This window comes from Columba livia, chromosome 1 (genome assembly GCF_036013475.1).
Source record: "Columba livia isolate bColLiv1 breed racing homer chromosome 1, bColLiv1.pat.W.v2, whole genome shotgun sequence".
Lineage (NCBI taxonomy): Eukaryota > Metazoa > Chordata > Aves > Columbiformes > Columbidae > Columba > Columba livia.
Window position 1 is genome coordinate 100432839 of NC_088602.1, and position 14597 is coordinate 100447435.

Sequence of the window (14597 nt, forward strand, 5' to 3'; positions counted from 1 at the left end):
TTTTTAAGTTCCACCTGTTTTTCTGTCATCTTTGCTCAGTTTTTGGCCTGCTGACTGTCCTACATGGCTCTGACTTGTTCCTTCAGCTCTTCCTCCCTAGTGTAACTCTGACTTTTTCTCCTCATGCCACCCTTGCAAAGCACTAGTAAAGCATGAGTAGTCCTGGAGTCCTTAGAAGTCTCTGTTTTTCTTCCAAGAATGGGCTCTGGTATTAATACTGTTAGCCCTTAATGCTTTTGTCTGTTTTCAGGGTGTTTGTAAGCGTCATGGATAAAATAACAAATTTTCTAGAGCAGGGACTTTGTAACCCAATGTTTATGCTTCTAGTTTCTCTAAAAGGAAGCTGCTCACATGGAAGTGAGGTGCAAAGTGTGCTGCGACAGACTTCTGGACTGCAGTTGTATTTGACAAGTTGAAGCTAACTTGGGGAGAAGTTGTCCTTGAGCTCATTGAAGATAATAAGCCACAACAGAAGATATATGTATTTTTCCCTAAGTGGTGACTAAAGCAGAGAAGGTAAGGAGAAGTCCTCAGGGGAGGAGTCCTCAAGGGAGCTCACTGCCTGCATAAGGTTTACAGTTGTTCTGCATCACTTCTGAAACTCCACTTACTAAAGAGCAAGAGGAGACCACAGTCAGTAACTGTGTTTTTCCACTCCACTTCTGTTTTCTAGGAACTCGTTGGAGAGTTTCCTATGGATTACAAGCAGCTCCTGATGCTAGTTTTCAAGTGTTGGTATAGTGTCTGATACTTAAAGTTGAGATTTTTTTTTTCATAGGGAGCCTTTCTTTTAGTCTGCTCGTAAAATCTGAAAAATATTTTGTAAATGGCAGAGCTTCAGAAATAACACATGACTCAGGGATAAAGAGAAGTGAGGAAAGCACTGTATGTGGTGCTGTAGTATTAAAAGTTAGATACTGAGATGTGCCAGTTTCCACTGTCAGCATTTAAAAAAAATAAAAGACTATTTCTTCCATCTGTCACCAATTCAGAATAGATCAGGATTAGTTTTCAGTCTCTTCCTTTGGAAAGTTATCCCGAAGTCCACTAGAACTTGTCATTAAGAAGACTTTTAGCTTAAATATTCTTTACTTAAGTGGTTGCTAGCGGTTCTTCCTCTTTTTAGTTACTTTTTAGTTTGCTTTCCCATCTCGCAGCATTCTAGTGCGTGTAATGGTGCACCTGCCTGCAACTGCCCCATCCTCCCATCCTTTCTCCATTGAAGAAGCTGCTGAAGCACCTTGTTAGTGTAGGGCTTCATGTGTAATTCAGGCTTGATTTGTTATAAACCGCATTTTATAAATTCCATGAGAAAAGTAAGAAAAAAAAAAAGCCCTCAATTCCTTCTGCTTAGCATAGAAGGTAGCAATGTCCTGTGAGAGCTGTTTGTGCCACAGGTTGGGGCTGGTCCTCAGGATCTGCTGTCCTGTTGGTGGTGTGCCCTGCCATCAGCGGTGGAAACCATAGCAGCACCAAAGTGTGTTCATCTGAACAGGGTTGTGTCCCAGCATCTGGGGTGGTCTTTAACCTTTCATGTAGCCTGGAGACAGACCAGTCAGTGCAGCTGTTGGGGGAGGGTGGCTGTTGACTTCACCAGTACACAGCTTATCCAGTCTCCTGGAGGGCTCCAGCCATCCCAGCTCTTAGGAAACTCAGAGGACACCAGGTGCGCACAGCTGGATGATGCTGGCAACAGACCTGTGTTGCTTTCTTTCAGTGAGGTGAAAGCTCTCGAGGTCCCTGCCAGCCCATCATTTCTTCATGACTCCAAATTCACGTCTGTTTTTTAGTATGTGTAAGTAAGATCCATCAACAAAGCAGTTTTGGAAATAGAGTGCCTTTGGGTGCCGTTCACACATATCTCTGAGGGCTCACTGGTCTCCAGAGTCCTGGCAGAAGAGGACAGGTTGCTAGCAAGATGCAGGTGGTCAATTCTTACCTCAGGCTGCTAAACCACTGTGGAGAAAAGCATCAGACATATGTCAGCAGTGGGTGTGCTGTGAGAAGGTAGCGTAGAAAACAGAGGGCAGGTGGAGATGTGCTGCAGGGTTATAAAATAGCTGGAATTTCCTTAATTGCTTGGAACTTAGGTAGATTAGGCTATTGTAGTCTGTTTGACTGGTGACAAAGCCGTAACTAATTGAGATGAGCTGGTGTCTGACAGGATGGGACAGAGTCCGGGTTTAGCTGCAGACGAGTGTCACTGGTGGACAGTGCTGTGTGAGAGCAGCACAGAAAGCAGTCACGCTTACAGATGTCCATTGGCAACGCATGGACAGCCTTCACAGAGCCTTTTGTAGTTTGTCAGGCACACAGTGCACATTCTGCTCTATCCAGAGCTGTCTGTATTTTCCATGCACAACCCCATAGCTGCTGTAAATAATGAAGACTTTGCTTTCCTGATGTACTTAACCTCTGACTTAAATCACGTGTATGCTCAGAATAGCAAATATATTATTATGCAGTATGCAGCTGTGATAGCTGTGTTTTGTGTAGGTGTAATGCAGTGTGTTTACCCTCCTTAAACATATTGATTAAAGAATGTATTTTTTTCCACCTGAATTGATTTATATTTTAGTGTTCATGATGCTTTTTGTCTTTTCTTTGATAACAGTCTGTGGTACTGTGACTGTTCCTGATCATAAAGAGAAATGCTGCCTTTAGGTTTTTTAACATTATTTATTGAAGAGTTCCTTAAGCAAATATCAAACATAATTTCCTCATGGCCCAAACAAAGGTGACATTTTCCTCCAACCTTCTCCCTGTTGATCTCCTGGTGGCATAACTGGCTGCCATTCCATGTATTCAGGCACATCTTTCATTCACTTGTCTTTCTGGGGTTTTTATTTTGTTTTGCTGGATTTCAGTTTGTTGCAAGATCCTTATCAGGTGGAGTCCTTTAAATGGGAGGGCAGTTGCTCTTGGGCCTTCTCTTGCCAGCTTAAAAAATCATGGAAGCTTACTTCTTCTTCTTTCTCTGCACTTAGTTATTTCAATGTTCAGTTCATCATTGAGTCTAAACAAAAGCCCCCTCAGTGGTCATGCTGAAAATCAGCATTTCATGAGAGCACTGTTCATGTATGTAATGTTCAGATTTTTCCCTTTGAGCCAAGCTCCCAGCTTGACCCCCACAGCCCATCTATTTGATGTGTCATTGTAGTACTGTGTGGGTTGTACTGTGCAGAAGTCAAGGGAACATGGCCTATGTGGGAAATAAGGAACAACACAGGAGATGGCTGGTATTTCTCTTGAAGATGTACCAGTGTCAGGTCCCAAGTATATCTTTATTAGCCTGTAGAGCTGTTGTTTTTTTTTTTTCCATGGAAATCAACAATTTATTTCCATAGCAGAGGCCTGTCATCTGTATGCTTCACCTTTTTGTCTAGATTTTTCCTTAAATTTTCTGTTGAAAAATATAAATGTTTTCATATATATATATATATTTTACAATTCTGAAATTGCATTTTAAGCAAAATTTGTATAAATCTTCACTTCCCATTGAATCATTCAAAATGACACATCACAAGAGCAATCCAGAACAAACCAGAATTTCCAGTATTTTCATTGACCATAAGGACACAATATTAATGAAGGATATTACTTTTTTACATCTTCAAGTGAATAGTATTTAAAAAACAACTACTGAAGGCCTTTGGCCATTTTCTGTATGTGTACTGCAAGCAGTATTGGGATACACTGCTCATCCTGACACTGAACACACAATTACAGTAAAAGCAAATGCATTTGCAATGGAGCAAGGTATGTGAGAGCAGCCTACAACTGCACTGAGGTTCCTGGACCGTATGTGTGTGTTGGCAAAGGTATCTGTAGCCTCTCATTAAGGCTGCCAGTTTTTCCCTTGATTGCTGCGTGTTACAGGACTTTTGCCTGGGTTGAGCCAGAGCCACTTAAACAACTTGCACTGTTATTGCCAGGCTGGAGAGGAAAAACAATAAACCAAAATCAGTGGTGGAAAGTGTTTTGCTTTGGATTTGCTGTATCTAAGATATCTACATGTGTATACAAAAGGAAGCAGAGTTGAATTGTACTTTACAGAGCTTTTCTCGACTAACACTAGCTTCTGTGTCTGTGCAGTGTCGATCCCACCACTGATTTTTGTGAGAGTAAAGTGCACGGGTATGGCTGCCTACGTCTGAATATGTGATTTCATTGAAATGGATGGGACACCTTATGCCAGGAGTAGTGTTTTCTTTGTCACGCGGTATTTGCCAGCACATGAAATGAGTTTTATGTTGTCACCTGACTTCCATGTAAAGCGATAGTTTTTTCAACATGTGTAATTAATCAGTTTTGAAGCACCCTCATGGCTTGGTGTCAGCTGCAGACTGGGCTCTACGGTCCTTGTGGGTCCCTTCCAACTCAGGCCATTCTGTGATTCTATTCTTCATAGTTCCATTGGGTCACAGATGGCAAGAGAGGAGGAAAGAGATTATCTTTTGGGAAAATAAACTTTGCCTGTATTTTCCTAATCAGTTTAGTGATTTCTGTGTAATTGGAAGGTTTTATTTCACAAAGCATAAAACATGAGACATCTCTGACCTCTTTTGAACTTGCTAATTCTGAAGCTTTCTGTTCTACATTTCAGTTGTGCTTTGATTTTGACAACTTTGAAAGAACTGTTCTTTGATGGAATCTTGTATGAGGCATCTCCCTTAAAGCAAGTTAAAACCTGTGCTTTAAAAAATGGTATTTGCATCTTAATCAATACTGAGACACAGTGAATTAATCTGTATGTAGCCCTGAGGGGATCTTCTTGGTATGGGATTAATTTGTGTGCCTGGAAGACCTTACACCTGCAAGGAATGGAAGCACAACAGTGGTGTGACACTTGTGGGTGTGCATGGAAGCTCAAATCTGTGCTATCCATGTGTGCATTTCCATAAATACAGGCAGGGAAATTTCAAGACATCTCTGGAAGTTAATCATCTGGGCTACTAAACTGCACAGAGGAGTACTGGAAAAACTGTTAACTTGGTCTGGATGAGTGATCTGAGTTTGGATTCGGGAATATGCCGTGATTCTCTTGATATCCTCTACTTCTCAGTTCAGTACAACTCTTGCTGAATACAAGTTTGTCAGATATCTGTGCTTGAACTTGTAATCCTGTGCATTGCAAATATAGTTGGAAATATAGTTGATTGTGTCAAGCAGGAGGCTTAAAAGTGGTGTGGCCAGTGGGAACATCCTTTGAGGAAAGAGGAGGGCAAATGTTATCTTTTGACTGACTATGCCTTTTGAAGACTGCTTAATATGAGCAGTTGCCATTAGATTCTCTACATTTAAATATGTTCATTGATACAGACGTATTTCTATATCAACTCACATGTATGAAGACTCAAGGCAAATCCATATCTCTAGCTATTTATTAATTGATTTTTCTGACACTTTTGGTCTTTTATTTGTTCTGCTTTGATTTCTGTAATAAAATTAATTTCATATTTGTCATGGTGGTGTTTTAAGTCTTACAGACCAAATGAAACAAAACATCCAAGCGTGCTGGCAACTTTAAACAACTACTGAAATCCTGCTGAAGCCAATGGTATTTAAACATGAGCTTTGCAGAACTGGGGTATAATGTTCAACCAGTAAAGAATGAGATGAAAAACCCACCTTTCCATGTTTACTACCGTCATAAAATGAGTACAAGTATTTTTACACACAAAGTAAAGCCCTCTAATTGAAGGCCATGACCATTTTTAGTGCCTTTTCTGCTGTCTGATGTACATCTTCCAGACTTCTGAGGTCTTAGTGTGAACTAGCCCTGCTGTACTGCAAGAAGCTCTACAATCTGCTGCACATAGAGCTAAGTATTTTAATTTGTATATTTGATATGGTTTCAGGTACCATGGAATGAAAAACAGTGACGCAAAATATTGGAGGAACTAAATCCAGATGTTACAGGCTTACGGGTGGAAACTTGTCATTGTCTTCTTACATGTGCTTAAAATGATCAGCTGTTTGAACGTGGGAGGAATTCCCAGCCACTTTCCTCTGTTTTGGACAGATGGATTGCCTGTGGAACGAGCCTTTCCTTTCTTCCCGGTATTGAGAGTAGCCAGTGTCTGCAAACCAGAGAAGATGCCATCCGAGTTCATTTAGCTCATGTTATTTCCGTGTGTGCAACACACGATGTCATTACAGCTATTGTTTGGTGGGGTTTGTTTGGTTTTGGTTGGTTGGTTTTTTTTGTTGCTTGGGGTTTTTTTCTTTTTTTTTTTTTTTTTTCCACTTTGTTTTCTTTTTGGCTCTTCTATAAAATCTGCCATGCAGCTGAAATGTGAAATTATCACTGTATTTTTAGGGTTGGCTTTTGCATTCTCCATTTTCCAGCAGTGTTCAAAAAATCTGAAATGCAGTGATCTTTTCTGAAATACGTATTTAAGTAAATTGGTGCTGTATTTAAGACGTCAAGCTTCAGTAGAGCATAAACTGACACATTGACTTCAGCTGCTGATTTTTACAGTACGTACCGGTATTGCCTAAAAAATCCAAGCTTTTATTAATGTATTCTGCAGGACTGCAGGTACAGTAGATATGAAACTCTTCAGTCTGCCTGCTGCTAAACTAGAGAGGAGAACACTGCTGTTCAGAAAAAAGCCCTTATTGCAGGCTAAGTGCTGCAGATTCTTGTACTTCAGTGGCCGAACTTGTCCTGTCTCAGGGCAGCAAACTGTAAAAAGTTTCCAGTTGGTTTCATGAACTGTACTGTTGTTGTCTGTATCTTATTTTCAGTTGATCCAACTCAAAAAGAGTTAAGAAATTCCTGTATTAGTCATGGGGGAAAAAAAACCCCAAACCACAGGTTTTTATAGCTCTTTTGCCTCTTATAGCCCAAATTCCTTCTTTTTCTCAGTTATAAAGGATTTATAACACAATAGCATGTTAAATGTTATTCATGTACATACCTGTTTATAGAGTGCTTGTGCCTTGATTCTGCCAGCACGTCTGCACAAGTGACCCTTTGCAAGGGGGAGAGGAGTCTGGTGTGTGTGACCCGTGTGCAATTACTGACATAATCAGTGCCATCAGACAATGGAATACCAGAGTCCTTGTTCCCTTTGTCCATGTGGGTAATTCCAGCGACCCTGGTGATGATCTTACAGCGAATAACTCTGCTAAGGTTTATATGCGGTTGCAGGCTTTAACGTTGTGTTTCTCAGTTACTGCTGCTTTAATTTTTTTTTATTATTTTTTAAATTTTTATTTATTTTTTTTCAAAGGAAACCTCTAAGTTTTCTACTGGTATTGATTTTTTTTTTCTTTGTGCATTTTTATTATTATTTTAAACCTTGCCTTGCTGCTGCTTGTCAAAGTTAGGTGATTCAGTGAGAAAATGCCTGGCTTCAGGTTGGAGAAGATGCAGTTTTTTGGTTTTTGTAGAATCAAGATGGCGAAGGAAATATTGACAGCTTTTCTAGTTCTGGAGACATTTGAGGCAATAAAGGCAGAATGGAAAGAGTGTTTTCCAATTAAATGTTAATACCATATAATATCTGAAAGGTTTTATTGTGAAGGTTACCTAACCATCTGAGAGGTTTTGCCTGCTGTGGCCTGAATTGGTGTGCCTGACAGGTGTGAAGTTTAGGATATTGTTGTCTGGAATGGTGTCTTTCTATCTGCTCAGAGATCTGCAGTACACAAAGGATTAATATACTTGAAGTCAGGTTTTGAGCAAAGCTGAGGGACAGCAGAAGTCCTCTTAAAACTTGTTCTGCAATCAGATAGCATTTGTCTTCCTTCTCTGGCTCAGCAAACACTGACAAATTGATTGCCACTCTCGTGTAGCAACCCAAGTACTCTTCTCTCAAAGCTTTCGCAGACTTACTGACAAACAGGCAAGTGGGACAGCAATCAGATCCTAGAAATATAGGAATGGAGCCATCATGAGAAACTGAGAATAGCAGCCTCCATTCGGTGTAGATTGTGGTACTGTAAGAGCACAGTACTTCAGCAGATACTTGATGTTGAACATAAAGATCTGTAATCAATTTTGAGTGGGTTTAGAATTAAACAAATGGTCTCCTTGAGGGTAGTGAGCCCACTTCAGGAGATACTTAAGTGTTTTGCTGAATGAGAATTGGCTTGAAGGCTAGCATCGGGACACTTGAGTGGATTTGGAAACCACAAAACGTAGGCAAAACTGATCCTGAAATGGTCTGACTTAGGTTTTGTGCAAATGGGTAACTGTTGTGTCTCTGGGTGTCCCATTAGCTTGCCAGTTTGAAGACTAAAAGTAAATGTGTTATCTTAATAATTAATTCTTCTTGTATGAATATTTTTACTGTGTCATAGAATCCTGGGTTGGAAGGGACCTTAAACATCATCTAGTTCCAACTCCCCTGACATGGGCAGGGAAATCTTCCATTAGACCAGGGGGCCTTGAACACTTCCAGGGATGGGGCATCCACAGCTTCTGTGAGCAACATGTTCCAGTACCTCACTACCCTCATGGTGAAGAATTTCTTCCTTATATCTAATCTAAACCTACACTCTTTCTGTTTAAAGTCATTAACCCCTGTGCTATCACTATACACACTTTTTACAAGTGCCTCTCCAGCTTTCTTATAGGACCTCTGTAGGTTCTGAAAGGCTGCTGTAAGGTCTCCTCAGAGCCTTCTCTTCTCCAACCTCAACTCTCTCAGCTTGCCTTCACAGGAGAGGTGCTTCAGCCCTCTGGTCATCTTCATGGCCCTCCTCTGGACTTGCTCAAGCAGGTCCAAGTCATTATGTTGGGGGCCCCAGAGATGAACACAGTACTGCAGGCGGGGTCTCACAAGAGCAGAGTAGATGGGCAGAATCACCTCCCTTGAGCTGCTGGTCATGCTTCTCTTAATGCAGCTCAGAATACATCTGGCTTTCTGGGCTGCAAGTGCACATTGCCAGATCATGTTCGGCTTCACATCAACCAAAGTTCCCAAGACCTTCTTGTCAGAACTGCTCTCATTCCATTCTCTACCCGCCCTGTATTTTTGCTTGGGATTGCCCCAACCCATATGCAGGATCTTGCACTTGACCTTGTTGAACTTCATGAGGGTTGCATGGGACCACCTCTCAAGCCTGTCAGAGTCCCTCTGGATGACATCTGTGCCCTCCAACATGTTGACTGCATCACACAGCTTGGTGTTGCTGACAAACTTGCTGAGGGTGCCCTCAGTTCCAATGTCTTTGTCACCAAAAAAGATGGTAAACAGCGCTGGTCCCAATACCAGCTCCTGAGAAATGCTGCTCATCACTGGTCTCCACTTGGACATTGAGCAATGGCTGTAGCTTTTTGAGTGCAACCATCCAGCCAATTCCTTATCCACCAAGTGTTCCATCCATCAAGTCCATGTCTCCAGTTTCGAGACAAGGATGTCATACAGGACACTGTCAGAAACTTTGCACAAGTCCAGGTAGATGATGGCAGTTGCTCTTCCCTTATCCACCAACACTGTAACCCTGTAGTAGAAGGCCACTAAATTTTTCAGACATGATTTGCCTGTAGTGAAGACATGTTGGCAGTTACCAATAACCCCCTGTCAAGGTTTAATCGCAAGGTGACAATAAGCCCTCTACCCTCTCCTCATAAGAAAAAGTCCTTGCTAAGGAAAGGTGATAGGAAGGAAAAAGGGAGAGAGACTTCAAGTTGGAAAGATTTTAAATGGTTTACTAATGCTGCTAATAAACAGAGAATATAATACAAAATATACAAAACCAAATCTTGAATATGCCATGTAGCAGCGTTTAACCCCTCCTGTGGTGGATGGAGCTGGCATGGCTGCAGCGGCTGCATGGCAGGCACCCAGAAGTCCTGGGCGGGACTTTACAGCAAATCGAACCTGGATTCAGGGATACAGGGTCTCAGGCCTTGGATTTGCAGGCATCACTGGCAGGCTGCTCTTCAGGTTCCGGCCATAGTTGAAGAGATTGAGACCCTTGTGATCTCCCTCATTTATAGGGTGTATGATGTGGATGGGATGGAATACTTAGTTGGTCAGTTTTAATCACCTGTTCTGTCTGCCCCTCCTTGCAAACATAACCCTCTTGTGACGGAACATGCGAAATTTTGTCAGAATTCTTGGCTGTCATAGCAATAAATCTAAACATGAGCTTCTTTGGCATTCCATTGGTCACTTTTATCAGTCTGCAGCACAGTGTCAAAAAAACATGGAGGTACTTAGAAGAACTTAGCTGAAAGGAAAAATCACTAAAAGAGAACTGGTCTTGTTTTTAACAAAACCAGGACACCTCCTTATTTTCCATGTGCCTTAGCATAGTTTTCAGGAGAATCTGCACCATGGTCTTACCAGGCACAGAGATGAGACTGCCCTGTAGTTCTCCAGTTCTTCCTTTTTTCCCTTTTAAAAATGGGGTTTATGTTTCCCCTTTTCCAGTCAGTGGGAACTTCACTGGACTGCCAGAACTTCTCAAATATGATGGATGGTGGCTTAGCAACTTCGTCTGCCAGTTCCCTCAGGACCCATGCATACATCTCATCAGGTGCTCCTGGACTTGTGCATCTTCAGGTTCCTTAGGTGGTCTCAAACATGATCTCCTACTGCGAGCAGTTCTTCGTTCTCCCAGTCCTTGCCTTTGCCTTCTCTGACTTGGATAACCAGGTCTGCCATTCCTGTCTGGAGAGAAGGCTTACTAGCTTACTGTCACAGCTTCTCCTGCCCTGTCTGCCAGTTGTATCCCTGGATTTATTAATTTGCCACAGACCATTAGGTTAATGCTGACAGACACTGCTATCTGTTTTCTACTAGGTTATCACAGAATCACAGAATGTTAGGGATTGGAAGGGACCTCAAAAGATCATCTAGTCCAATCCCTCTGCCAGATCAGGAACACCCAGATGAGATTACACAGGAAGGCATCCAGGCAGGTCTTGAATGTCTCCAGAGAAGGAGTGTGTAGTTTCATTAAAACTCTATGCCCTAACGAAATGTGAAGAGAAAGCTTTCCTATTTATCCTATGTAGTGACTATTTTGCTAATGAAGAAATCTTTTTTCCCAACATAAACAGAATATTCTAAGTCCATAGATTAATAGATTGATCTTAAAATGCAAGTATTGTTTTGAGGGTTTTGCTTGTGATCTACCAGAACAAAATCAACAGCTGTTTTTTGCAGGAACCTGCTATACCCTGAACCGTTATGTCAGAAATCTGTAAAGCCCTTGTTCTTGTCGTTCCTTCTCAAATACCCATTTTTTGTGCTGTGATAAATTTAGCACTTTGAACACAGAACAATGCTTTGTCCTTACGTGGCTTGGTAGCTCATTTTGAACATATGAAAAGGATAAATACTTTGTTTTGTGGCCGAGAAGATGGAGATGAAAGGGCTATTCGCTCAGGATCACTCATGGGGTGGCATCAGTGGGGAATGAGGTGCCAGGTCGGGCCTCATGGCCACCGGGACAGAAGCCATCTGCCGAAGTGGGACGGTGCCTGGCATGGTAAGGACAGGTCTGTCGGAGCAATGTGCGTGTGCTGAGGCCTGGCGTCAGCCATTGGGCTCTCTGTGAGGAAAGCCCATGGAAAAGCAGGAGGAAGGGAGACCCTCCCAGGGTAGCGCAAACACAACCTCTCACATGGTTCCTTGAGCCAGGCCTTTTGTGGTTATTAACTGTAATGATTCCTTGTTAGGAAACAAACCTTTCTTCTCATTTTGAGCTAGAAAATGAGCTGGAAACAGAAGATGTTGATCTCCATCAGCAGAGCCTTGATTCATGGCAAGAGCAGTGAATAACTCTTCAATGCCAATTTTTGTTAGAAGACAATCAAAAGCGTTGAATTATTTCTTGTCTAAGGAACGGTAAATATGTAAGATGTCACATAGCTCTAACATTAACTGATATTTAAATGCTAAAGTTGCTGCACAGTAAAACTTGGACAATTAAGAATGAAAACACGGACACAACAGTTTTATAATCCTCAAACTGAGTCATTAGCTGAGTATCCTGATTTCTGACAGAATAATTGATGCTTAGAGAGGTGTTAATTTACACATCAAGGTCTCCATAAAGTCCTTGTGGATTGCAGTTTTCTCTTTATGTTATACAGTCAGACTTCAAGTGCAAAAAAGTTTAACACTTGTATGTGGAGAAATTTTTCAGATACCGGTGTTTAGGCATAAAGAATTCAACCACAACAATAAATATAAAATAATCCAGAGAAATGGCTTTTAAGTGATAGGAAGCCTGTGCTGTACATAAAGTCCATGATTTCAGGAGAGAAGCTGTTCAGAATTCACTTCATCAGGTCCCAGCTTGAAGCTCTCTAAAAACTGTCAGGAGGATTCCTGGTGATCAGAGCAAGCTTTGAATTGGGTCTAAGGTGGATTGTGAGGGGTTTACTACTTTATGGTAGAAGTGGACACGACCCTCTTGATTTTTCACATGCGGGAGCCTGAATGGTTCATGTAGCTGTAGTTTTGGTGCAAGGCTTTGGTCTGACATGGAGCACACACTTCTCTCAATTCCCTGCAGTTCCCGGTAGGCACTGCTGAGTGCTGTGGGCTGGTCCTGGGTCAGCGGCACTAGTGCCCGGTGTGCAAGTGACATGGTGAGAAGGGTCACGGGAGATGCAGAGTCTCTTCTTCAAGCGGTCCAAACCTTTGCAAGCAGAGCTGCATCTGATGCTGTGGAGGGCACTGCTCTTCTATAGACAGATCCTATGCACTGAAGCTACTCCTGTAGAGCAGCTGCAGATACACGGGCTGGGTTTTCCTGAGACTGTAAGAAGTAAAGTTTCACTGGCTTCTGGGCAGTTTATTTTGGTTTTTATAAGTGGAATCTGTTGACAGATGCTGACAGTAATTCTGGGGAGACAAACATTGTTTTGGTGGCTCTTTTATCCTTATGCTAAGTCATCCTAACCATTAATGTCTGTTGGGTTTGATTGCTGCAGAAAATTGTGTGCTTTGCACATGAAATTAGTAGCTTATTGAGGCACCTTAATTGTTTAATTTAGCCTAACTTTAAGCAGCAGCTTGTACAGGCTATGGTCACAGACCTCAACAAATGGTGGTGAAATATCTCCATAGCTGTAATTTGAAATAACATGCGGGAGAAGCTCCTGTACTGTTGTGCTGAACCAGCTTAGTACCTACCTCTTGCATGTCAGATTTTTAGAAAGATTTCTCAGAGAGATCTGTATGAGCCCTTTTTAGTGGAGAAGACTTATCTAGAATTTAGACTAGACTTCATGCTCTGAACCTGCTGAGCTCAAATAAATGTTGCTTAAGGATATTTTGAAGGCCTTCTTACCAAGCACCATGTTTTATTGATTAATTACTTGAATGGTGGTGCTCCAGATGATTTCTGATTTTCAAAAGCAATTTTTGCCTTTATTGTAAGCTTATAGTTGTTGCACAGGTCTTTAAAAGTACAGGGCTATACTATCCATCTCTTTATTTTGAAGAACCCCAGAAGACTGCATGATATCAAACTCTGGGTTTGATTTGAGTGTAACTTGTGTTTGCAGGTAACGTACCTCCATGTTTTGTTCTTGGTATGAAGATCATACAGGTTGTAAACAAGGGTTGTTCTCAAATTATGCACACTTTACTTCTGCTGTTTGGCCTGATGGCTGTTAACAGCCACTGACACTATGGAACCACTTTATAGTGAAACCTTTGATGTCCTCCTTCACCTGTACCTCCTCTGCTCTCTCTGCTCAATAGATGAACTTCATGATTGATGGGCTTTCCGTAGCAGAGGAGCTGTGACTTTACATGTGCAACATGGCATTGCTTGAAAGTGCTCTGAGAGCAATGAGAGTGATTTTTCTATTTCACTTGATTATCAAATCAATTTGCCCCTTCCAAATTCACTATAAACTGGGTCCGCTATGAATTTGAGCTTTCAGAGAAGCCTGTGCTGATGGCATTGCATAGATTGTGGCATTTTAATCTTGCATGTCTTTTTGCAAAACTTTCTTATATTCTTAATTTATGTTTCCTTTCTTGCTGCAGTTCTTTTTCTCTATTTTGTATTGTAGGATCGGGATATTCAGCCCTTGAAGATGACGAAGATGTGTATGCGCGCAATAGATATAAAGGTGAATGCTTTGCTTATATGCTAAAGAGGATCAGCTGGTTGCTAAGAGAAAGCTTCTTTCTCTTTCTTTTCATGGGTTATAAAATCTTGGAGATCCAGCTCCATGCTTTTTCTCATGGATTTTTAGATCAGGTTTTAATTTCTCCCCCTTTTAACAATGGAAATTAGCCCAAGTGCTGATCACCACTCTTGTATGCACCTGAGTAAGTAACTTTTTGCACTGCCTTTGCTCTTGGAAGATCAGACTGTTAAATCATGAAAATCCAGGAAGAGCTTCTCTTTCTTCTTAATACATCCTAACAAAACCATCAAAGAAAAGCTAACTCAAAACCTGTGTCTGTTGATGGTAATGTATAGAAGTACATGCAAGAGAACTTGATTTTCATGGCTTTTTTTTCTGTAAAATTGTTTGCATTTTGGGTTAACCTGCAACCTGAAATGCAAAGTGTGTTTAACAAATGAACAGGTACATTCTAAAACAAGTTATGTAGCTTTATGAAAGAGTGAATGTATTTGGGTATTTATAAAGCAAATTT

General features: G+C 41.4%; 1 protein-coding gene across 3 annotated transcripts in view; it reads left to right on the forward strand.

Moving 5' to 3' along the window:
• The window catches only part of SRPX (sushi repeat containing protein X-linked), a 52142-nt gene that overhangs the window by 16890 nt on the left and 20655 nt on the right, over nt 1–14597 (forward strand). For 2 of the 3 annotated variants that reach the window (XM_065070350.1, XM_021286548.2), the window contains exon 2: nt 14003–14062. The exons of the other annotated variant lie outside the window; for it this stretch is intronic. In XM_065070350.1, coding sequence (XP_064926422.1) covers nt 14003–14062 — 60 coding nt within the window. The remainder of the gene's footprint in view (nt 1–14002; nt 14063–14597) is intronic. 3 annotated transcript variants of the gene reach the window in all.